Source organism: Aegilops tauschii, chromosome 6 (genome assembly GCF_002575655.3).
Source record: "Aegilops tauschii subsp. strangulata cultivar AL8/78 chromosome 6, Aet v6.0, whole genome shotgun sequence".
NCBI classification, from domain to species: domain Eukaryota; kingdom Viridiplantae; phylum Streptophyta; class Magnoliopsida; order Poales; family Poaceae; genus Aegilops; species Aegilops tauschii.
In genome coordinates, this window is record NC_053040.3 from 445581021 (window position 1) to 445605672 (window position 24652).

Consider the following 24652-nt stretch of genomic DNA (forward strand, 5'->3'; position numbering starts at 1 on the left):
GAAGATTAATTCCTCGCTTTGGAAGTTGTCGGGGGATCCAAGACAACCTCTAGTGTGATTGAGCCCATACAGCGGGCCTCTACACCTGGTATGACTCCTTTGAAGGTAGTCTTCGTTGGCTTGATCCTTGATGGATTAATGCCCATTTTGCGCACTGTGTCTTGATAGAGCAGATTGAGGTTGCTACCACCGTCCATGAGGACTCTCGTAAGGTGGAATCCATCAATGATTGGGTCCAGGACCAGTGCGGCTGATCCACCATGCCGGATACTGGTCGGATGATCCCGACGATCGAAGGTGATCGGGCATGATGACCATGGATTAAATTTGGGGGCGACTGGCTCTATCGCATAGACGTCCCTTGGTGCGCGTTTGCGCTCCCTTTTGGGGATGTGTGTAACATATATCATGTTACTGTTTTCACTTGAGGGGGAAACTTCTTTTACCTTCTTGTGTTCGGTTGCCGGGGCTCCTCGTCGTCGTCCTTGCTTTGTGAGCCCTTTTCCCTATTCTCGGTGTTTAATTTGCCGGCCTGTTTAAAAACCCAATAGTCTCTATTGGTATGATTGGCTGGTTTTTCTGGGGTGCCATGTATCTAACACGGGCGATCGAGTATGCGGTCCAGACTGGATGGTCCCTGATTGTTCCTCTTGTATGGTTTCTTCCGCTGGTTGGACTTGGAGCCATTGAATCCATCGTTGACTGTAGTGTCGTCGGTATTATCGCCATTGCTTCGGCGTTTGTGTCTGTTACGTCGGAGCTTGCCGTTGTTGTTCTTAGCCTCGGAGGGGCCTGCCTCCCTGTCTGTGTTTTTGCTACGAGCCAACCAACTATCCTCGCCCGCGCAAAAGCGGGTCATAAGTGCCGTGAGGGCTGCCATAGATTTTGGCTTTTCTTGGCCGAGGTGGCGGGCGAGCCATTCGTCGCGGATGCTATGTTTAAAGGCCGCTAAGGCTTCGGCATCTGGACAGTCGACGATCTGGTTCTTTTTAGTTAGGAACCTAGTCCAGAACTTCCTAGCCGACTCCCCGGGCTGTTGAACTATGTGACTTAAGTCGTAGGCGTCTGGCGGCCGAACATATGTACCTTGGAAGTTGTCGAGGAAAGCCTCTTCCAGGTCCTCCCAGCTGCCAATGGAATTTTCAGGCAGACTGTTTAGCTAGTGCCGAGCTGGCCCTTTGAGTTTTAGTGGGAGGTATTTGATGGCGTGAAGATCATCCCCGCAGGCCATGTGGAGATGGAGAATAAAATCCTCTATCCATACCGCGGGATCGGTTGTTCCATCATAGGATTCGATGTTTATGGGTTTGAACCCTTCTGAGAATTCATGATCCATTACTTCGTCAGTGAATAGATAGCTGTCCAAATAGATAGCTGTCCCCGCACCTTAAGTCACGTCCTCGCGGTCCGTAGATCGATCTTGTGTGTTCCGCTTTACTTTCCAGTTCTTGGCGGAGGTCATATGTATGGCCCCGAGCTGACTTATCCCTGCCTTTACGGCGGAGTGGGACAGTCTAGTTTTCGGCTCGGGTTGCAGTTTTATCCCGACCGCGCGATGGTCGATCAGTCGCGTTGCGTGATGTTGGTGCGGGATCTGGCGCCTCATCGTCGAACTGAGGTAGTAATCTGCGCTTCGGGTAGCTTTTGGCTGGGCGTTTAAGGCCGCATTCCTCGGCTGCCAGGACATCGGTCCATCTGTCATTGAGCAGGTCTTGATCAGCTTGAAGCTGTTGCTGCTTCTTTTTCAGGCTCCTTGCAGTGGCTATTAGCTGAAGCTTAAAGCGCTCCTGCTCCAGGGGCTCCTCAGGCATGATGAAGTCTTCGTTGCCGAGGCTCACCTCCTCCTAGGAGGGCGGATGGTAACTACTGTCCTCCGAGTCTTCTTCTATGGCCTGTTCGTCATGGCCGGCATGCCCTGATTCCCAATTGTCTTGTTCGGCTGTGTGATCATTGGGTCCTTCTGTGTCTTCGGCACCATCCGGAGTGTTGTCGTCTCCTGTGCCGGTGTTGCTATCCCTGCGGCGGCGGGATTTCGAGCGGCGCCGCTGACGCCGGCGCTTTGGCTGTGTTTTAGGAGGGTCCTCCTTTGCTGGGTTTTCTTTGTCATCGCCGCTGTTATTTTTCGGCGTATCTACCATGTACACGTCGTATGAGGAAGTGGTCGTCCATCGTCTAGTGAACGGCAGGTTTTGAGCCTCCTCGTCTCCGGCATCATCATCCATACCGTCGATGTCTTCGGAGTCATAGTCAAGCTCGTCGGTTAAGTCTTCGACTGTGGCTATGAAGTGGGTGGTGGGTGGGGAGTGAAATTATCCTTCATCATCAGCCTCCAGTTCGAACCGGACATAATACGGCTGTGAGTCCCCCGCCAAGGACAAGTTTCTTAACGAATTTAGCACATCGCCCAAGGGCGAATGCTGGAAGATGTCTGCGGCGCTAAACTAGAAGATCGATAAGCGATCCAGCTCGGCGTCCGCGGATGCACATGGCTCGGAATTTATGACCAGAGACAAGTCCGGAGTTCCGGTGACAAAGGCGCCGTGTGACTTTAGGTCTGTGTACGGCTCGAACACCGTGGAATCTGCGGCCTCCGCGGTGGGGTTGAGCCTCCCATCTTCGGACGGCGCAATATGCTCCGGATCTACGGCCGGAGCAGTTACAGGAGCAATCTCCTGGATGCGGCCCGATGACAGATTTAGGTCATGTTCATCGGGGTGACTAGGAGCGGTTGCCGCGGTCTCGAATCCGGTGAAGATCAAATCTCCACGGATGTCCGCGACGTAATTCAAGCTCCGAAATCTGACCAGATGGCTAGGGGCGTAGCTGTCGATCTGCTCCAGGTGGCCAAGCGAGTTGGCCTGCAGTACGAAGCCGCCGAACACGAAGATCTGTCCAGGGAGGAAGGTTTCCCCTTGGATAGCATCGTTGTTGACGATTGAAGAGGCCATCAAACCTTTTGAGGACGGCACAGTGGAACTCTCAATGAAAGCACCAATGTCGGTGTCAAAACCGGCGGATCTCGGGTAGGGGGTCCCGAACTATGCGTCTAAGGTCGATGGTAACAGGAGACAGGGGACACGATGTTTACCCAGGTTCGGGCCCTCTCTATGGAGGTAATACCCTACTTCCTGCTTGATTGATCTTGATGAATATGAGTATTACAAGAGTTGATCTACCATGAGATCGTAATGGCTAAACCCTAGAAGTCTAGCCTGTATGACTATGGTAATGAGTCTCTCTCCTTCCGGACTAAGTCCTCCGGTTTATATAGACACCGGGAGGATCTAGGGTTACACAAGGTCGGTTACAAAGGAAAAGAATCTACATATTTGGTCGCCAAGCTTGCCTTCCACGCTAAGGAGAGTCCTATCCGGGCACGGGTGCAGTCTTCGGTCTTCATATCTTCACAGCCCATCAGTTTGGCCCATGGCTAACAGACCGGACGCCCGAGGACCCCTTAGTCCAGGACTCCCTCAACTACGGCGAGGTTGTACATGCAAGTTTACGAGTTCAGGCCCCTCTCGGAGGAGGTAACAGCCCTACGTCTCGGTGCTTGGAGGCTTGTCGACTAGAATATGTGTGTGAGTTACAGGGGGTGCGAAGCCTTGTGCCAGAGGAGGGGGTGGCTTATATAGAGTGCGCCAGGCCCCTCTAGCCCTCATTTACACAGGGGTCAATGTAAGTTAAGACAGGGGCGTTACTAGTAACGCCTGCTATAAGTGACTATTAATGATCTTTAAGACTACGGAGTGAACGCCTGACCATTGTTATACTGGGGCGACTGTAGGTCTTCTGTGCTCCGAGTGATTCTTTAGTATTGTCGAGTGACGCTATCTTGGTCGAGTGGAATTGGGGTATCCGAGTGGAATAGATGGTTGAGTGGATTGCACTCCAAGGTGATTTCAGTCGGTATCTTCTGTTGTACTTCGAATGTCTTTGACTCTAGGGCGGTGTCCTTGGGTAGGGCGTCTAGGTCAGGCCTATGACCCTACCCTAGGTACATGTCATCGTCAGTCTGTACAAGGCCAAAGCACTTGGGAGGGCTAGGGTTCCGAGATATAGAAATTTTCATTCTAACACTCCTGACAAGACAAGCATGGAGGATTATCCAGGACCCGCTATCTTTAAGCGCCAGAGTATTGAAAGCAAAATATTTCCCAACAATATCGTTTATGGAAGCCGAGTTGGGTAGCAATCCTTCACAGATATGGAGGGCAATTCTTGATGGGAGAGGAGCTCTTGCACAAGGGGTGATTAGAAGAATCGGGACTGGAGAAACAACAAGAGTATGGGAAGACAACTGGCTGCCTAGATCTGGGATGATGAAGCCGATGCTTTCTTTAGTGGTTGATAAACCTGTATGGGTCTAGGAACTGATAGATAGTTTTTCTCCATCTTGGAAAGAAGAGATGGTGCGATCGGTGTTTCTCCCAGTGGATGCAGATATTATTCTGAAGATACCAATCTGTACAAGGAGAGTGGATGACTTTTGGGCCTGGGGAGAAGATGAAAGAGGTATTTTTTTAGTAAGATCGGCCTACAATTTCTTGGCGGGAATGAAAAGGGACAATGACGAACTGATGCAGTCTGTTGGTGGCCGATCAAATTTTATTGAGGATGAGAGGGCTTGGACCTCGCTGTGGAATATGAAGATACCATCAAAAATAAAGGTGTTTCTTTGGAGATTGGGCCGTGAGACCATACCCACGGGAGATCTGTTGCAGCACCGGAAAATGTCAACCACAAAGATATGTCCTTTCTGCACAGCCGAGTATAGCTGGAAGCATGCATTAATTGATTGTGTCATGGCGAGGAGCATATGGTCACTATGTTCTGAAGAAGCAGTGGAAGTCTTGGTAGAAAATCTGTCTATGAGTGCAAAGAACTGGTTGTTTACGATCCATGAAGCATTGTCGCATGAGGATTTCACCCGTGTGGTGGTAACCTTGTGGGCAGTTTGGCGAGCCCGACGAAGAGCAGTTCATGAAGACATTTTCGAGAGCCCGTTCATGACTAACTCTTTTGTCAATAATTTTCTCAGAGACATTCAGATCTTGGAGAAAGATAGATCAGTCTGGGCAAGGAATATTGGGGTACGACAAGTTGAGTGGATTTCTCCACTAGAGGGATATGTAAAAATAAATACGGACGCGGCACTAGCGATAGCAGGCTCGTTTGGCGCGGCATCGGCTGTATGTCACAATCGGGAAGGCAAGTTCTTGGGAGCATCAGCCATAACTGTTAAATTTTTATCAGACGCGGCTACGTTGGAGGCGCTGGCGATCCGGGAAGGTCAATCATTGGCAGAGGATTTATATGTCAATCGCATTCACATTGCATCAGATTGCAAGACGGTGGTTAATGATATTGGGAAGAACTCGAAGTCGGCGTATGGTGCTATTTTACATGAAATTATAGGTCGTTCCATCTTTTTCAATTCTTGTAATATAGTTCATGAGTTCATAAGCTCGAATTTCGAGCCTCACAATCTTGCTAAGTTTGCTTTAAATCTTGGGTTTGGACGTCATATTTGGTTGGGCCAACCTGAGAATCTGAATTTCTTACCTGTAAACATTTTGGATTCAATAAAGATTGGCGAGATCGTCTAAAAAAAACTTGCATCCCTCAGCAGAAGTAAAAAATTCCAGAGGTGCCCCTAGCTTATCCCCCGTAGCACAGCCGTCAGGAGCCTCCCACCCACGTCACCGCCCACCCCACACGACTGCAGCTCCCTCCCTCCCTCCCCAAAGCCCCGAGCCCGACACCGCGAGGCGGAGATTCCCAGATCGGCGGCGATGCCCGCGCCGGCGGCGCTAGCCCTCGCGGCGGCTCTGCTGCTCGCCGCCGCGTCCATCTGCGCGGAGGCCGTGTGGCTCGACATGCCGCAGACCGGGACCAAGTGCGTGTCGGAGGAGATCCAGGCCAACGTGGTGGTGCTCGCCGACTACGCCCTCATGTACGAGTCCCACCCCTCTTCCCACCCGACCCTCGCCGTCAAGGTAATCCATCCCTGCCGCCTACCCGTCTCGTGCTCCATACAGATAGATTCTACTGTGCGACGGATTCTTTTCATTTATCCTGGATCGATAATCTGGACGAATCAAGTTGATTACGCGGTAGGTTTCTGTGTCGGGGGGAGCAGCGGTATAGAGGCTCCGGTTTTGCTGGGGCCTGCGGCTGCCGCAGCACGCAGATTTACGGTTAATTGGAACCGGAGCTAGTGTGAATGATGTCGCAGTGCTCATATGGTTCAGTCTATTCGGATATGTTTTTCATTGTGCGATATGACGACAGTAGAATGAATGGTGGTTCCAGAATATCTGGCTGTTATTTTTTAACAAGATTTGCTCGGCTCTTTAAGTCGATGCCGCGGTGGTGCTCGGTCTGATGAGATCACTAGATTTATCTGGTTAATGGTCTGATGAGATCACTAGATTTATCTGGTTAACTGAACCATGCTGATTCGGTGATTCCTTCTGTCTAAAGCCATGGTGGTTTCCTTCCAGGACATCACTCGCCACAGCATATATATAAACCGGCTGATTCGGCTCACAGGATTCCGAATTTGCTTTTCTACCGACTTCTTTATTCGTAAGATCCCATGGGTGTGAGGCGTAAAAGGTGACTAATAAGAATGCATCGTTGCAAAAGGAATGACAGAGCAAATTAAATAAAGGGTAGACTTAATGTGCAAGCTTGCAAACAAGTCGACATTAATTTGATGCTACTTTATGTGGACATATATGTCGAATCTTATAACTTTAGTTATGTGAAGAGAATGTTTATTTTGTGATCAGATATATTGCATCCATGGTCCATTGTTTGTCACTATAACTGAAAACTATCTAAAAGCATGATCAGATGTTTTACCCATATTTTTTTTTGTGATTGGAAAATTTACTTTGATTTGTGCTACATGGTGAACAGTACTTAGTTCTGCAGCTGATAAATGAATGTTAGCTTTTTATCATTAATAGCTTGGCCAGCTTTTGAAACAAAATTACTCGTCAAGACAATTTGCAGTACAATAGTGGAGGAATTAGTCCTAGTCCAACCGCGTTGAATGCCGAGCTTAGGAATTTGCTTGATTTGCACTCTCCTTTGTTACAGTTCTGTAAATGCTTGTGCTTTCTGCAGGTTACTTCACCATATGGGTACACCTTACATGAAAATGGGAATGTTACAGTTGGTCAATTTGCATTCACAACCTCGGAAGCTGGAAACTTCCTTGCCTGCTTCTGGATAGATAGTGCAGAGAAAGGATCAGGCGTATCTGTAAATCTTGATTGGAAAACTGGAATCGCAACAAAGGATTGGGATGCTATTGCTAAGAAGGAAAAAATAGAGGTGGGGCTATGAATTGCCAAACAACCGATCAGTCATGTCTCGCTTGGCTCCAGTCTCATGTATTGCTCATGTCTCTAATTGTGTGCAATATGAATATTTTTCGTGCAGGGCGTAGAACTAGAGCTTAGGAAGCTTGAAGTGGCTGTACAGTCGATCCATCAGAACATGGTATACCTCAAAGCAAGGCAAGTCTTCCACATTTGACATAAGTTTCAGGCAATATCATTTGTTGCTTGAACCAAGGCTTTTAACTTTCTAAAGCTTTTGGTGTATGACTGGCGTCCGCTAGAAAATGGTTAACACTTGTCCTGAAAGCACTTGTGACATGAAAAAATGTGTCGTGCAAGACTTCTACGTTGGCGGTACAGCCAGTGACTGCCTTGATCTGTCCATGCAGGGAAGCGGAGATGAGGGAGGTGAGCGAGAAAACAAACGGCAGGGTTGCTTGGTTCAGCATCATGTCGCTGGGCGTCTGCGTCGTGGTGTCAGTTTTGCAGTTGTGGCACCTTCAAGGCTACTTCAGGAAAAAGAAGCTCATCTAGACTAAGCCTGTTCGATGTTGCGCATTAGCCCAGATTGTTGTTCACTTTGTGGGGGGAAAGGTAGAGTTGTTTCTTCATGTTTGGTTCAAACATTTCACGCTAGTGGAGAGCTCGCAGCATGTACTGTACGCAATGTAACAATGGTCCATTTTAGCCGTGTTGTATTATGATCGGTTGGAGTGTTCTTTCTATCTTCACTTTGGTCTTGTCCATCTTTTGTACTGTATCATTGATACGTCCTTCCTCTCGATGATGACCAGTCGGCGACGGATTGGAATGTAAGCCGCGGAATTAGTAGCGTACTGGTACCTCTTTAACAGATTGTAGGACGCGTCTAGTGGGCGGCCGGCTGCCCACTAGTGCAACCGAGCGGCCGGCCGAAAAGGGTAAACCCTGTCCCCCGCGGAACAGAAAAGGAAGGGGTCATCAAACTGACCGATCGAGCGGTCACCAAACCGACCGATCGAGCGGCCACCAACAGAATCCCCCCCCCCCCCCCCCCCCCACGTGGCCAGCTCGCCCCCACGCCGCCTTCTTCTTCTTCTGCATGCTAGAAGGAGATCCAACAGAATCGCCCCCAGCCCTTCTTCCTCCTCCTACACAGCCGCTATGGGAGCCCCAAAGTAGAAGAAGGAGCTGCTTCAGAAAAGAAGATCTAAGGGCAGGGTGGTCAGAGCCATACCAGGCAGCAACATCAAGTAGGTAAGCCCCCTCTGCCCCTTTCACTCCCCCCTTTCTTCTACTGCATATATGTAGGCATATGTAAACCCCCTTCTCCATGGATCTAGCACAAATCCATGGAGAAGCTGCTTCAAAAAAGAGGTGAATCTGGCACATCACAACCCCCCCCCCCCCCCCCCCATGAATGACATATCTGCAACTGAAAACAAATACCACGAATTACTGTGCAACTAACCATGATGGAAGCCTACTATTTCCTGGTTTGTGCAACTAAACACAAGTCATTTAAGTTTAGTTGCACAGCTGCATAGTTGCACACTAAACATGGTTTGAGACCAACTTTACTGAATATGATGCATGCCAAACAAGTTTCTACCGCCTGGATGCGTTAAACAAGCCAATTAAAACAAGTTCTCTGGCCAATTAAAACATGATTAAAGCCAACTCAACAAGCATCGTAGCCAAAAACTAAACATGCATTCTACCAACTTGTAGTTATTGTTTGCAAATGAACAAATTGACTGTCCAAAAGATATGTGCAACAAAAAATTCATAAATGTGCAACTGAACATGCATCCCAGCCTACTGAACCTATATTCTGGCAACTCAGCATGCATGCTAGCCAAAAGTAAAACATGCATTGTACCCCACGTGTACTGTATATTTGTGAGTGAACACTTTAGAAAACCTGTAGTATATGTGCAATAAAAACATGTTTTCTGGCCAACTAAATATGCATGTTGGCCAAAACTGAAAAAATGTATCCTGGCCAACTGAAACATCTATTCTAGCCAACTGAACACATTAACTGTCCAACTGAACATGCATGTTGGCCAAAACTGAAATAAATGCAACCTGGCCCACTGAGACATCTATTCTAGCCAACTAAACACATTGACTGTCCAACTGAATATGTATGCTGGCCAACTGAAAAAATGCATCCTGATAATTGAGACATCTATTCTAGCGAAAACCAGAAATCTGTAGTACGACAGCAAAAACACAAGAACTTTTGTCCATAGCTAATGAAGCCACAAACCATATTAAAATATTCACGCATATAATCTTGTCCCACACATATATTCTAGTCCCACACCTATTGCAAAGCTATAGTGTAAAAATATGTTCAATATACCAGAACTAAAAACATAAACGGCGATGAAAACATATAACTATAATCTGTCATCCAATTCTTCTTTCTTCTTTCACCTGGATTTTCCGTCTCAAATGTAACATCAAATTATGTGCAGAAAAATCTGAAACAGCTCCTTGCCAAACAGAAAACCTGCAGATCATTGCAACAAACAGAGGGAAAAGTCAGAAAACTCTGTAGTAAAAAGAAGTCATGTTCTTGCCAGCTATTTACTGCAAACTATGCAACTAACATAACAACTCTATGCAAACAAAAAATGCATAAATGTTATAATAAAGATTATGCTACAGTCATGTTGCTTTTGGAACTAAGATTGTCATAAAATGGTGTGCAACTGCCTATTTACTAAGTTTTTAGGTTGTTTGAAACACTCTTTTCTGTGGTTAACAACTGATGACATCACTTTCTTCTTTTTTATATGTGCAGGGAGTGTGTGGCAGCATCCAAAAAAGGAAAAAAAATGCTTGATCTCAATGAGTTGCCTCCTGATCTCAATGAGCTTCCTCATGATATGGATCAGCAGCAACCCATCATACAACAAGGAAATTGGACAGAAAATGGGCGATCTGTTTACTACACGCAGGAAAGTCGTGGTGGTAACCCTATGGGCCATGACAATGTGGCAGGCCAGTCATCAACCCGTGGTGCCCCTGTAGTGGTGTCTTTGCAGTCAGAGAGCCATACTCTTGATGACACGGGAACCGCGGCAAATGTTCCTGGTCCAACCAGGACTGAGCTAGGAGCTGGGGCTATTGACGGGGTTGTGCAAGGAGAAGAAGGAGAGGATGAGGCTGGTTCTCAACCTATAGAACCCTATGTTGGCATGAGGTTTGACAGCCTTCAAATTGCTAAGGATCACTACAACAGCTATGCACTACGGATGGTTTTCTCTGTCAAGATGAACACCTCTAGGCGGACATCCCACACCAATGTATTGGTAAAACAACAGTTTTGCTTCAACAAGTTCAAGAAGCCCAAAGCTGATGATGGAGGAGCTGAGGCTCCTCCTGTCCTGGACCCTATTCCAGATCCAAAAACTATTGACAGTGATGAGGAAATGGAAGATGAACCTCCAATCTTTGCTGAAGAGGAGGCTGGTCCTAGTAAGAAGAAGAAGAAACGGAAACGCGAGACAATAAAGCAGACTCAATGCAAGGCGAAAATGTTGGTGAAGCTGATAGATGCGCGATGGGAGGTGACGCACTTTGTTCGTGACCACAATCATCCGCTCGTGAACAAACCTTCATTGTCCAAATACTTGAGATCCCACCAAGGCATCTCACCTGATGGAAAGGCGTTTTTGCGCATCTTGTATAACTGCAACTTGACTACAGGTGTGGTGTTTCTATATCCCTTAAAGAATTAAGTTTCCCTCTAGGCAGTCTAGTGTGCAACTGTTATGATACTACTGTGCAACTGAAATGACTTAACTGTGCAACTGGTGTCCAACTTCCCATGCTGTTTATATATCACTTTTGGTGCTTGTTGTGCAACTAGATTGTCTTCACTGTGCAACTACACAATGTCCTGTATGCAAAAAGTGCAAAGTGTTTTTAAAAAGGTGCAGCTAGGTGTCAATTTCCTGCAATTATCTTCTGTGCCAACACATGTCCTATTACTGTGCAGCTGGATGTGCGCATTCGTGCAACTAAAAAAGGATATATTGTTTGTTTTTGTATTATGCAGGACGTATGATGCATATAATGGCAGAGTTCTACGGATCTGAGATGATGGTGCCGTTCGGACCAAAGACAATAACAAATGTGTGTACAAGTTTCCATAGAGATGACACAAAGGAGGGTGACATGATTGAGACAATTGCGCACTTCAAGGATAGACAGAAAAACGATCCAGACTTCTTCTATAAGGTAAAATATGATGAAGAGGACAGAGTTGTCAACATATTTTGGATGGATGGCTTAGCTCGAAAAGCTTATGCTGAGGCGTACCACGATTGCATATCGTTTGACACTACCTACATGACCAAGATGTATAATATGCCGTTCACACCCTTCATTGGAATAAACCGACATGGCCAATCTTTCATGCTCGGTTGCACGTTTGTGAGGCAGGAGTTGGCATCAAGCTTTGATTGGGTCTTCCAAACATTCCTAGAGGCTATGGGTGGCAAACCTCCTGACACCTTCATAACCGATCAAGATGGTGCAATGAGGCAGTCAATACAGAGCATCTTTCCAACCACCGTGCATCAATGTTGTCAGGACCCCGATTCTAAGTCACACCGATCTAGCCTGTAACACCTCATATCACTTTGCGGCCTCACGCACGGTATTCCCACGGGTGTCGCCTTACCATGGCCCGGGACCGTTTGCGCCTTTTGGCTCACGTATATGATAATGTCGCTAGCATCCATATGACAGAGAACCCGGGCCGACATGACTCATCGTGAACCCAAAGTGGCACTAACTTACGGGGACAGGCATACGTGAATCAACATCGAGCATGTCGGTCAGCAGCGTGCGAATCCGGGCTGTAGCACTGGGCTAACAGAACTCCGGGAACCCGGGCTGTAGCAGGCTAGGCAGGACTCCGGATGTCACCGCGTGACATTTCCCCGAAGGGACAGACACAAGAACGAAGTGAATCACATGCCGGCCAGTCAAGTGTTTCGGAGCAGTAGTGCTGGGCTAGCAGGACTCCGGTGAACCGGGCTGTAGCGGACTACTATGGCTCATGGAAGCACAAGACTGCATTTCCCCATAAGAGAGGCTACCAAGGATAAACAACTAGGTTGTCGGATCCCACACATACCAAGCATTTCAATCATACACACAATATGCTCGATATGTGTAAATACAACATGGCATCACAACATAACTCTACGACTCAAGTATTTATTCATTAGGCTCCGAAGAGCCAGATATTACAAACATGGGTCTCTCGACCCAGCATTCAGAGCATACAAGTCAAACACATGCGGAAGCTTAACATGTCCGAGTACAGACAACTATAAATGGAAAAGGCTTAGAAGCCTGACTATCTACTAGATCCTGCCGAGGCACAAGATCGTAGCTGAGGTAACAAGCTAAACGTCGAAGTTCACGCGGAACTACTAGCGAGACTGAAGTCTCTCTGCAAAAACATAAATTAAGCAAACGTGAGTACAAATGTACCCAGCAAGACTTACATCAGAACTATCTACATATGCATCGGTATCAACAAAGGGGGTGGTGGAGTTTAACTGCAGCAAGCCAGCTTTGACTCGGTGGCTATCCTAACTACGACTGCAAGTAACTCTTCTGAGGTGGCGCACACGAGTCCACATAATCACCATATCAATACTCCACTATGGATCCGCTCCCTTCTCCCTACGAGAACGCCATCCATAGCACTCACGCTTATCTTGCGCATTTTAGAGTATCCACTTTCACTTGTCTATGAACTGTTATAGGCAACCCAGAAGTCCTTTACCGCGGACACGGCTATTCGAATAGATGATGTTAACCCTGCAGGGGTGTACTTCGACACACACGCTCTCACCACTTACCGCCGTTTACACGACATGTACTTGGCAACCTTCAAGCGGAAGCCCAACGAGGGTGTCGGCCACAGCCTACCTAAACACTCAAGTCTCTAGTCCAGGTTTATCGCCTATTCAGATTCCATCCGCAGGGAGTCCGGCCGAGGTTTCCACATACGGCCCCGAATGATGTGTACAGGGTTCCGCGACACCAAACGGGCGCCCGGCATACCCGGCCACGTGCCTACCGCATCACAGCCCACCCCTCGGGTCAGCGCTGCCCACGGCCTCCAGCATACTACAAACACCAGAAACTACTTGCAACTCCTGGACAGAGGACAAGGGTGATTAAGAAGCCGAGAGGGTCCATTGGTTTCGGGCCCAATGCGTGGTAGTAACTGTATCATGGATCACAAACACAGAACTCAGTTCCTGAGGATGGCTTCAATGAGACAACCCACCATGTACTCCTACATGGCCTCTCACCGCTACCTTTACCAAATCGTGTTCACACACTTAGCTCACACACAGTAGGACATGTTCATCACTGCTCCAATTCATCCCCGATGAATCAGACCCGACTCAACTCTAAGCAGTAGCAGGCATGACAAACAAGCATGAATGAGTAGGCACATCAGGGCTCAAACAACTCCTACTCATGCTAGTGGGTTTCATCTATTTACTGTGGCAATGACAGGTCATGCAGAGGATAAAGGGGTTCAGCTACCACAGCAAGTAACAGATGAATCGTTGTTGTCCTAATGCAGTAAAAGAGAGTAGGAGCGAGAGAGTGGGTTTGTATCGGAATGAACAAGGGGGTTTTGCTTGCCTGGCACTTCCGAAGATCATATAGCTCTTCATCAGTGTCACCGAACTCATCGTCGGAACCACGTCTATCGAGAGGGGACAACCACCGGCAAACAAGGAAGAACACGATCAATGCAATGCAACAATTATGATGCATGCTAAGAGATGGCAATATGAATGTGTTTTGGCTAATGCAACTACAAACAGATGGGTTTGGGTCATTTTGAACCAAAGGTTCAATCCCAAACTCAAATTATGAATTTAAATAGTGCCTTATCATGTTTTGAACTAAACAGCAAGGTTAAGTTGTTTAGACATGCATGAAACCAGTACAGATGGATAGATTGGATTTTTCTGATCATTTTTCATATATAAATCTTTTCAATCTGAGTTATAGATTATTTTCTATGATTTTCAGAAGTTTATAGGATTTTCTGGAATTTTCTGAATTATTTTAAATCCAGAAAACCAATACTGCGTCAGCATGACATCATGCTGACGTCAGCAGGTCAACGGGCCACGGTCCAGGTCAAGCCTGACGCGTGGGTCCCGTATGTCAGTGTGACCAGGCAGGAACAGAGGCTGACCAGTGGGTCCAGGTCAACGCTGACGTGGCCAGGTCAACCTGACCTGTGGGACCCGCGAGGTTAGTTTAAACTAGACAAAAGTAAACCCCGGGTTAATTAGGGCGTGGGCCCCAGGTGTCAGTGAGATAGGGGGGGTTAACCAGGTGTCATTAGCGCTAAGCGCCGGGATTAGGCCGGCGGCTAATCGCCGGCGAGGCCAGAGGGAAGCTGGTGCTCGGGATCGCGCTACGAGGCATGGTTCGAGCCATAGCTGGGCGCGTTGGAGAGCCCTTGCCGGTGCGCGTCGAATGGTGGTGGTGGCTGGGCCTGTGGTGACCGGAGTCGACGGCGGCGAGCTCTTTTGCGGCCGCCAGAGTTCGGGTGGGTGCGGGGTTAGCGCTGCGGCTTGCAAACAAACTGGCTATCGCGCTAGCGTTGCTCTACGGGACGTCGCGAGTGCAATGGACGCACGCGCGAGGCCATTTGGTCGCCGGAGCCACGGCGGCGACGAGCTCATGCGGCGGCGAGCTTCGGGCACGGTGGCTAGTCTAGCTAGAGCTCGAAATCGAGCACGGGAGTAGGGGGAAACGGTTCAGGGGCTCACTGTGATTCCGTAGGGTAGGTCAGTGGTCTCGGGGACGGCTTTGGACGAGGCGGATCGACGCCGGCGATCTCCGGCCAGAGGCGGCGGGGACGAGCTCGATGGCGACGCTTCCGGGCGTCGGTGCTTGCTTCCTTCGTCGAGGAGACGTAGGAGACGATGGCGGTGCTGCTGGACATCCTAGCTAGGCGAGGGGGGGCTCGGTGGCCACGACGAACGGCGACGGTGGCGACGGCTCCGTTCGGTGGTGCGCGCGAGAGGGAAGCAGAGGAGGGGTTGGGGTCCAGGGGGAGAGAGGAGAGGCGCAGGGGGCGAGGGGGAGTGCGTGGCACTCGGGGCTGGCTCCAGAAGCGGCGGAAGCAGGAGGTGGCACGGCGCGTGGCCAGCGTGCACGGCGGCCACACGCCTCTCGTCCTACTGGCGAGAGGTGGGAGATGACTGGCAGCGGCGCTGGGCTGGGCCGGCCAGGTGGGCTGGCCAGCTGGGCTGCGACAGGTGAGGCCAGGTAGGTTTCCTTTCTCTCTCTTTTTTTTATTTGTTTCTGTTTTCTAATATTTTGTAGTCTTTAGGGCTTTATTAAAAATACTTAGACACTTCCAAAAATCATGAAACTACTCATGATCACTGTTGGGAATATATCCTACAGTAAACATTTTAGTTTATGATTATTTGAGCATTTAAAATATTTAATAGCATTTAAATGCCCAAATGCAAATAGAGTATGATTTAATCCAGAGCCCAAATATGTCATGGAAAAATGTGCATCACCTCTGGTTACTGTTTCCAGCATTTTCCAGGAATGATGAACATTTTTGAAAGCCATTTGGATTTACTGGAAATATTTTGGTTGAACCTAGTGAATTCCTTTAATGCTAGGGTTTAGGCAATCCCCATTTCAAGTTTCTTTCAAAGTTTAAACATGATGCACACATGAAGTTAGCCTAGTGCAATGTGAGAAGCTAGGGATGTGACAACTCACCCCCACTAAACAAGAATCTCGTCCCGAGATTCAGGTCGTGAGGTAAGAAGACAGAGGGACACAAGCTAACACAATCTTCACGATCCAGATGTCTTTCTCGAGGATGTTGATTCATTGCATCCCCTTGATCTCAACGTCTTGCTTTGAACTACATCCAACATGACAACGAGTAGAAAGGGAGAATTTTTAGAAGAATCAATCTTCCTGAGGTTCGAGCAACTTAGGATCATCTTAATGATCACAAGATCAACTCACGGAATGGGACATAGAAACATCTCTGGAGCTGAGAGGCAAAACATGCATCAGGAGGGACGGAAGAAACAATTTGACGAGGGTTTCAAAGTAGCGAGGAAAATTGCCATGATTCCATAATGGGACACCTTGGGAAAGGTGACTCGTAGAATTATTCCCTCAAGTGGCAAAAAGAATTACTTTTGATATAAATATCATTGAAACTCTTTATGCCAGCCTAAGGCAATCACAAACGATCGTTCGAGGGAGTTCGGGAGAACGACACACTCGGGCTAGAATGGACGATGTGGACTACCTTGTTGAAGACAACGAAATGGATGATTTGCTTGCGCGTGCTCTCAAGAACTTGAGCATTTCCATATTCATCAAGGTTTTACCAATATCCGTGTTGAGGATCCTGGCAACACAACATACTACCATGATGAATAGTGATGGATGATGCAGATGCAAAGGAAGATAACACCTTCTAGGATTTCACCTTAGCGAGGCCAAGGGGACGAAATCTGAACGATCGACCGAGAGACATTTAGCACTCCGCTTCTAATGTTCTCCTTGATGTGATAGTGCAACCCATTTATTAAAATGGTTTGGTACGTAGAACATCAAGTAAAAGGTCGGACTTCGGGAGCACAAGAATCCATAAGGAATATCTACGGAAGTAGAATCTTACGAAATCCTTATGGAGAGGTGGCCAACTTCCTCAATCAAGATACTATAATAATAGGTCTTCCGGTTGGGTGTGTTGGCCACGACATCCACTCTACCAGTTACCGAGAGACCAATATTATAGCTCTTGGGAAACGTTCCAACCATCACATCTGCCCGAGATTCAGATCTAGTTGGTGGCAGGATATTCCAGACTCATCGAGTCTAGGAAGAAAAATGAAGGTTTGCAACACAAATCGACGAGATGACGTTGCGAGATTCTCAGGGGGATGAACTACGATAGCAAGCTCCAAAACATGAGCTGGTTCTGCTACAACATGTGAACACGCTGTCCCAGACAAGCATGACCACATAGTAGTCTTAGAATAAAACACTACCGAGTTCTGATTAGGAACCATCATTGCGGAGAGCGAAGTCATGCGCATGTACCTTTGGGTCCTTAAGGAATAGCACTTAAGAACTTCTTTTCCTTGAACAAATCAATCAGTGGCTTGGTGTGCTAGGGATTCATATAGAATGAAGGTTGCAAGTCTCCAGACCAAAGAATACTTCGCACGTATGCATGACTGACTTGGGATGATTCCAGAGGAAGCGAAACAAACTTTCTCAAGTTCACGGCGGCAACTTGCATCATATGCACGTGAACTAGAGGAAGTCACTTCTTCCATCAAAACATAAACTTCATGAGCTAACACGAGGAAGATGCTTTCAAAAGTTTCCAACGCTAACTTAGATGTTCAACCAAATCATGGAGGAGATAAGGATGTTGTCGATGGGCTCAACAACAAACCATCTAGGCTTCCATATAGATGGAATTCCACAATTAAGTGAACACGGTGATAGCATTGGTCAGACCAAAAGATGTAATGGTGTATGCTCGAGGAATCAACCACGAGTAAGACAACATTACGAACATCGTTGGTTCTGATTTGATTTGATGATAGCCCATACTCAAATCAAAGTTTGGTTAAGATGATAGGTCCATTAATTGATCACGAGGACCAATCAATGAAGAAATCATCTTTCTACAACACACAACACAAGATATCCCTTTGGAAATGAACTAAGTTAGACAAGTTTTTATCTTCCAACTCTCCAAGTTGTTGTTTAGCTTGACCAACTAGCTCAGGGGTATCCAACACAGATTCTTGGAGAATGGGTGGTTTGGAGGAAAACCAACATGATCACGAACTCAACATAGCGGTCAGGTGACAACCTGGTAATACATCCGAGAAGATATTCAGAACATCACGAACCACCGATATGTTACTAAGCTCGAGAACGATCTTGCTTTTCAGAGCAAGACGATATGACCGAATAAGCAAGGACTGACACTATCCTAACTCATTGATCGAAAGGTGCACCGGGAATAAGGACTGGGTAGCACGATCAACCTTAGGATGTGATTCAGTAACCAACACGCTAAGGATGAAATTATTGTCCTTTAACTACCAAGCAACGGAGTTGCTAGGAGTATAGATTTCACACATCATAGTTCACCTGTCGGCATTCCGGTTGTGACAACACGGAAACGAGGAATGAGCAATGATGGTGAGAAGTATCACTGCGTTAAGAATTCGTGAGAGATGGTGCAATTCTCATGACAATTCTGACATAAAGAGGGTAATACTCCGAGGTAGAACAGAACAAAAGCTGGATTGGCATTTTGATCTGCGGAATACAACTACTTTGACCAATCCAAGAAATGGATAAGGTACTGGAGTTTGTTTCTCCTAGTCATTCCGGATTAGAATGGCTTGACAGACCACAAGAATAATAGGCATCGATAACACAAATGCACAATTACTCCTGACTATCAATTGATAGACGAGGGCCAGAAAATAACTAAAGAGGGACAACCCAAAGGAACATATGTTTTTCTAAGTTGTGGATGCATGGATTAGTATGTCGAACAAATTCAACATATTTCTTCCGGATAACCCATGCAGAGGAGGAAGGACTAGCAGAGTCACAATATGAATGGAGTACTCCTCAAGGGCGCCCTGGTTGTGATCTTTTGGTTCAAAAGAACTCCTGCCAAGAATGGTTCATGGTATTTGGAAGAACGATATACCACGAACCTCGAAGACTATCACAAAGGTTACTAATATCCTAAGGGAACAAGCAAACACTAGCTACACGAATTAAGTAGAGTGAATCTTGGGTTCAAGAACCCAGAAATAGAATGCCTACTAACTAAATGGCATCACGGGATGCTTTCGAGAATAATGGCCAGAATCATCACACTGGGGATACAACGCATTGCTAGATTACTGAGTGGTCCTCTATGACACCTAGGGTCATAATAATAACTCCAACATATATGTCAAGGCAACAGAGTACCTCAACTCAACGATTAGTGTGGTTAATCTGGCCCAAAGGAACATCGAGAACGGAAAGAAGGGATTTGCAAGTGCATCAGATTATTTAGAAGCCTGGGATGACTCGGACAGCATAACGGCTGTAAATGCTCAAAAAGATTTAAGACATCCTGCAAAATGGTGGCGTAACCACTCGATCATCACAATATCAAGAATTTGAGGCCAGCTATGGATACACAGAAGTAGTAGAAACTGAACTGGGGCTTGTAACCAACAGTCCTATAAGTTACTACGGATTAGTAACATGTGATCCTGATAGAAGATGAGAAACCTAGTTCTTAATCCCCATAGAAGAGAAGAGGGTGACTCAGATCAGAAGGGCATAAGGTAAAGGAGTAAAAAGAACCTTACGTTCCCTTCCGCAATCAATTCCCTTATATAACTAAAGCATTTCTAGACTCAACTTCGACCAGTTTGGCTTGGTAATCCTACAGGCAGTCAGGCTCTGATACCAACGCTGTCAGGACCCCGATTCTAAGTCACACCGATCTAGCCTGTAACACCTCATATCACTTTGCGGCCTCACGCACGGTATTCCCACGGGTGTCGCCTTACCATGGCCCGGGACCGTTTGCGCCTTTTGGCTCACGTATATGATAATGTCGCTAGCATCCATATGACAGAGAACCCGGGCCGACATGACTAGTCGTGAACCCAAAGTGGCACTAACTTACGGGGACAGGCATACGTGAATCAACATCGAGCATGTCGGTCAGCAGCGTGCGAATCCGGGCTGTAGCACTGGGCTAACAGAACTCCGGGAACCAGGGTTGTAGCAGGCTAGGCAGGACTCCGGATGTCACCGCGTGACATTTCCCCGAAGGGACAGACACAGGAACGAAGTGAATCACATGCCGTCCAGTCAAGTGTTTCGGAGCAGTAGTGCTGGGCTAGCAGGACTCCGGTGAACCGGGCTGTAGCGGACTACTATGGCTCATGGAAGCACAAGACTGTATTTCCCCATAAGAGAGGCTACCAAGGATAAACAACTAGGTTGTCGGATCCCACACATACCACGCATTTCAATCATACACACAATATGCTCGATATGTGTAAATACAACATGGCATCACAACATAACTCTACGACTCAAGTATTTATTCATTAGGCTCCGAAGAGCCAGATATTACAAACATGGGTCTCTCGACCCAGCATTCAGAGCATACAAGTCAAACACATGCGGAAGCTTAACATGTCCGAGTACAGACAACTATAAATGGAAAAGGCTTAGAAGCCTGACTATCTACTAGATCCTGCCGAGGGCACAAGATCGTAGCTGAGGTAACAAGCTAAACGTCGAAGTCCACGCGGAACTACTAGCGAGACTGAAGTCTCTCTGCAAAAACATAAATTAAGCAAACGTGAGTACAAATGTACCCAGCAAGACTTACATCAGAACTATCTACATATGCATCGGTATCAACAAAGGGGGTGGTGGAGTTTAACTGCAGCAAGCCAGCTTTGACTCGGTGGCTATCCTAACTACGATTGCAAGTAACTCTTTTGAGGTGGCGCACACGAGTCCACATAATCACCATATCAATACTCCACTATGGATCCGCTCCCGTCTCCCTACGAGAACGCCATCCATAGCACTCACGCTTATCTTGCGCATTTTAGAGTATCCACTTTCACTTGTCTATGAACTGTTATAGGCAACCCAGAAGTCCTTTACCGCGGACACGGCTATTCGAATAGATGATGTTAACCCTGCAGGGGTGTACTTCGACACACACGCTCTCACCACTTACCGCCGTTTACACGACATGTACTCGGCAACCTTCAAGCAGAAGCCCAGCGAGGGTGTCGGCCACAGCCTACCTAAACACTCAAGTCTCTAGTCCAGGTTTATCGCCTACTCAGGTTCCATCCGCAGGGAGTCTGGCCGAGGTTTCCTCATACGGCCCCGAATGATGTGTACAGGGTTCCGCGACACCAAACGGGCGCCCGGCATACCCGGCCACGTGCCTACCGCATCACAGCCCACCCCTCGGGTCAGCGCTGCCCACGGCCTCCAGCATACTACAAACACCAGAAACTACTTGCAACTCCTGGACAGAGGACAAGGGCGATTAAGAAGCCGAGAGGGTCCATTTGTTTCGGGCCCAATGCGTGGTAGTAACTGTATCATGGATCACAAACACAGAACTCAGTTCCTGAGGACGGCTTCAATGAGACAACCCACCATGTACTCCTACATGGCCTCTCACCGCTACCTTTACCAAATCGTGTTCACACACTTAGCTCACACACAGTAGGACATGTTCATCACTGCTCCAATTCATCCCCGATGAATCAGACCCGACTCAACTCTAAGCAGTAGCAGGCATGACAAACAAGCATGAATGAGTAGGCACATCAGGGCTCAAGCAACTCCTACTCATGCTAGTGGGTTTCATCTATTTACTGTGGCAATGACAGGTCATGCAGAGGATAAAGGGGTTCAGCTACCGCAGCAAGTAACAGATGAATTGTTGTTGTCCTAATGCAGTAAAAGAGAGCAGGGGCGAGAGAGTGGGTTTGTATCAGAATGAACAAGGGGGTTTTGCATGCCTGGCACTTCCGAAGATCATATAGCTCTTCATCAGTGTCATCGAACTCATTGTCGGAACCACGTCTATTGAGAGGGGACAACCACCGGCAAACAAGGAAGAACACGATCAATGCAATGCAACAATTATGATGCATGCTAAGAGATGGCAATATGAATGTGTTTTGACTAATGCAACTACAAACAGATGGGTTTGGGTCATTTTGAACCAAAGGTTCAATCCCAAACTCAAATTATGAATTTAAATAGTGCCTTATCATGTTTTGAACTAAACAGCAAGGTTAAGTTGTTTAGACATGCATGAAACCAGTACAGATGGATAGATTGGATTTTTCTGATCATTTTTCATATATAAATCTTTTCAATCTGAGTTATAGATTATTTTCTATGATTTTTAGAAGTTTATAGGATTTTCTGGAATTTTCTGAATTATTTTAAATCCAGAAAACCAATACTGCGTCAACATGACATCATGCTGACCTCAGCAGGTCAACGGGCCACGGTCCAGGTCAAACCTGACACGTGGGTGCCGTATGTCAGTGTGACCAGGCAGGAACAGAGGCTGACCAGTGGGTCCAGGTCAACGCTGACGTGGCCAGGTCAACCTGACCTGTGGGACCCTCGAGGTTAGTTTAAACTAGACAAAGTAAACCCTGGGTTAATTAGGGCGTGGGCCCCAGGTGTCAGTGAGATAGGGGGGTTAACCAGGTGTCATTAGCGCTAAGCGCCGGGATTAGGCCGGCGGCTAATCGCCGGCGAGGCCAGAGGCGAAGCTGGTGCTCGGGATCGCGCTATGAGGCACGGTTCGAGCCATAGCTGGGCGCGTTGGAGAGCCCTTGCCGGTGCGCGTCGAATGGTGGTGGTGGCTGGGCTTGTGGTGACCGGAGTCGACGGCGGCGAGCTCTTTTGCGGCCGCCGGAGTTCGGGTGGGTGCGGGGTTAGCGCTGCGGCTTGCAAACAAACTGGCTATCGCGCTAGCATTGCTCTACGGGACGTCGCGAGTGCAACGGACGCACGCGCGGGGCCATTTGGTCGCCGGAGCCACGGCGGCGACGAGCTCATGCGGCGGCGAGCTTCGGGCACGGTGGCTAGTCTAGCTAGAGCTCGAAATCGAGCACGGGAGTAGGGGGAAACGGTTCAGGGGCTCACAGTGATTCCGTAGGGTAGGTCAGTGGTCTCGGGGACGGCTTTGGACGAGGCGGATCGACGCCGGCGATCTCCGGGCAGAGGCGGCGGGGACGAGCTCGATGGCGACGCTTCCGGGCGTCGGGGCTTGCTTCCTTCGTCGAGGAGACGTAGGAGACGATGGCGGTGCTGCTGGACATCCTAGCTAGGCGAGGGAGGGCTCGGTGGCCACGACGAACGGCGACGGTGGCGACGGCTCCGTTCGGTGGTGCGCGCGAGAGGGAAGCAGAGGAGGGGTTGGGGTCCAGGGGGAGAGAGGAGAGGCGCAGGGGGCGAGGGGGAGTGCGTGGCACTCAGGGCTGGCTCCAGAAGCGGCGGAAGCAGGAGGTGGCATGGCGCGTGGCCAGCGTGCACGGCGGCCACACGCCTCTCGTCCTACTGGCGAGAGGTGGGAGATGACTGGCAGCGGCGCTGGGCTGGGCCGGCCAGGTGGGCTGGCCAGCTGGGCTGCGACAGGTGAGGCCAGGTAGGTTTCCTTTCTCTCTCTTTTTGTTATTTGTTTTTGTTTTCTAATATTTTGTAGTCTTTAGGGCTTTATTAAAAATACTTAGACACTTCCAAAAATCATGAAACTACTCATGATCACTGTTGGGAATATATCCTACAGTAAACATTTTAGTTTATGATTATTTGAGCATTTAAAATATTTAATAGCATTTAAATGCCCAAATGCAAATAGAGTATGATTTAATCCAGAGCCCAAATATGTCATGGAAAAATGTGCATCACCTCTGGTTACTGTTTCCAGCATTTTCCAGAAATGATGAACATTTTTGAAAGCCATTTGGATTTACTGGAAATATTTTGGTTGAACCTAGTGAATTCCTTTAATGCTAGGGTTTAGGCAATCCCCATTTCAAGTTTCTTTCAAAGTTTAAACATGATGCACACATGAAGTTAGCCTAGTGCAATGTCAGAAGCTAGGGATGTGACAGATGTTGTCGATGGCACATCATGAAGAAGGCCCAGGAAAAAGTTGGTTGGCTGTTGTGCCGGAATCCAGGGCTCTCTAATGATTTCAACTACTGTGTTGACTTCAGCTTCACTCCAGACGAGTTTGAACAGAATTGGGCTAGGTTAATGGTGAAGTACGAGGCTATGACACACACACTTTGAGAAGTTGTACGATTACAGGTCAACTTGGGTGCCGTGCTACTTCAAACACAGGTTCTTCCCCTTCCTGCAGTCTACACTGCGTAGTGAGGGATTCAACGCCGTCCTAAAAAGATATGTGAACCCACACAACTCGATGCTGAACTTCGTCAAGCAATATGAAAAAATTCAGAACCACATCCTTGCCAAGGAAGGCTGCAATGATTACAGGACAAAACACCTTGAGATTGAGCTGTGGTCCAACTTCCCAATAGAGAAGCAAGCTTACAAAACCTACACTAGGGACCTTTACCGCAAGTTCAGAGAAGAGTTTGAGCTGATTGGACGTTATAATGCATTCCAAGTTG

General features: G+C 47.7%; 2 protein-coding genes across 2 annotated transcripts; both read left to right on the top strand.

Annotated features, from left to right (window-relative positions):
- Nucleotides 1-5617: 5617 nt before the first annotated feature.
- LOC109759913 (transmembrane emp24 domain-containing protein p24delta3) lies at nucleotides 5618-8086 on the top strand. Its single transcript, XM_020318747.4, has 4 exons — nucleotides 5618-5999; nucleotides 7138-7347; nucleotides 7456-7532; nucleotides 7745-8086. The coding sequence occupies exons 1-4, from the start codon at nucleotides 5796-5798 to the stop codon at nucleotides 7887-7889; spliced, it is 636 nt and encodes a 211-aa protein (XP_020174336.1). The 5' UTR covers nucleotides 5618-5795; the 3' UTR covers nucleotides 7890-8086.
- Nucleotides 8087-8464: 378 nt separating this feature from the next.
- On the top strand, nucleotides 8465-11985 carry LOC141025418 (protein FAR1-RELATED SEQUENCE 5-like). Its single transcript, XM_073500692.1, has 3 exons — nucleotides 8465-8591; nucleotides 10150-11057; nucleotides 11410-11985. Exons 2-3 carry the CDS (start codon nucleotides 10184-10186, stop codon nucleotides 11979-11981), a joined length of 1446 nt encoding a protein of 481 aa, XP_073356793.1. The 5' UTR covers nucleotides 8465-8591; nucleotides 10150-10183; the 3' UTR covers nucleotides 11982-11985.
- Nucleotides 11986-24652: the final 12667 nt, after the last annotated feature.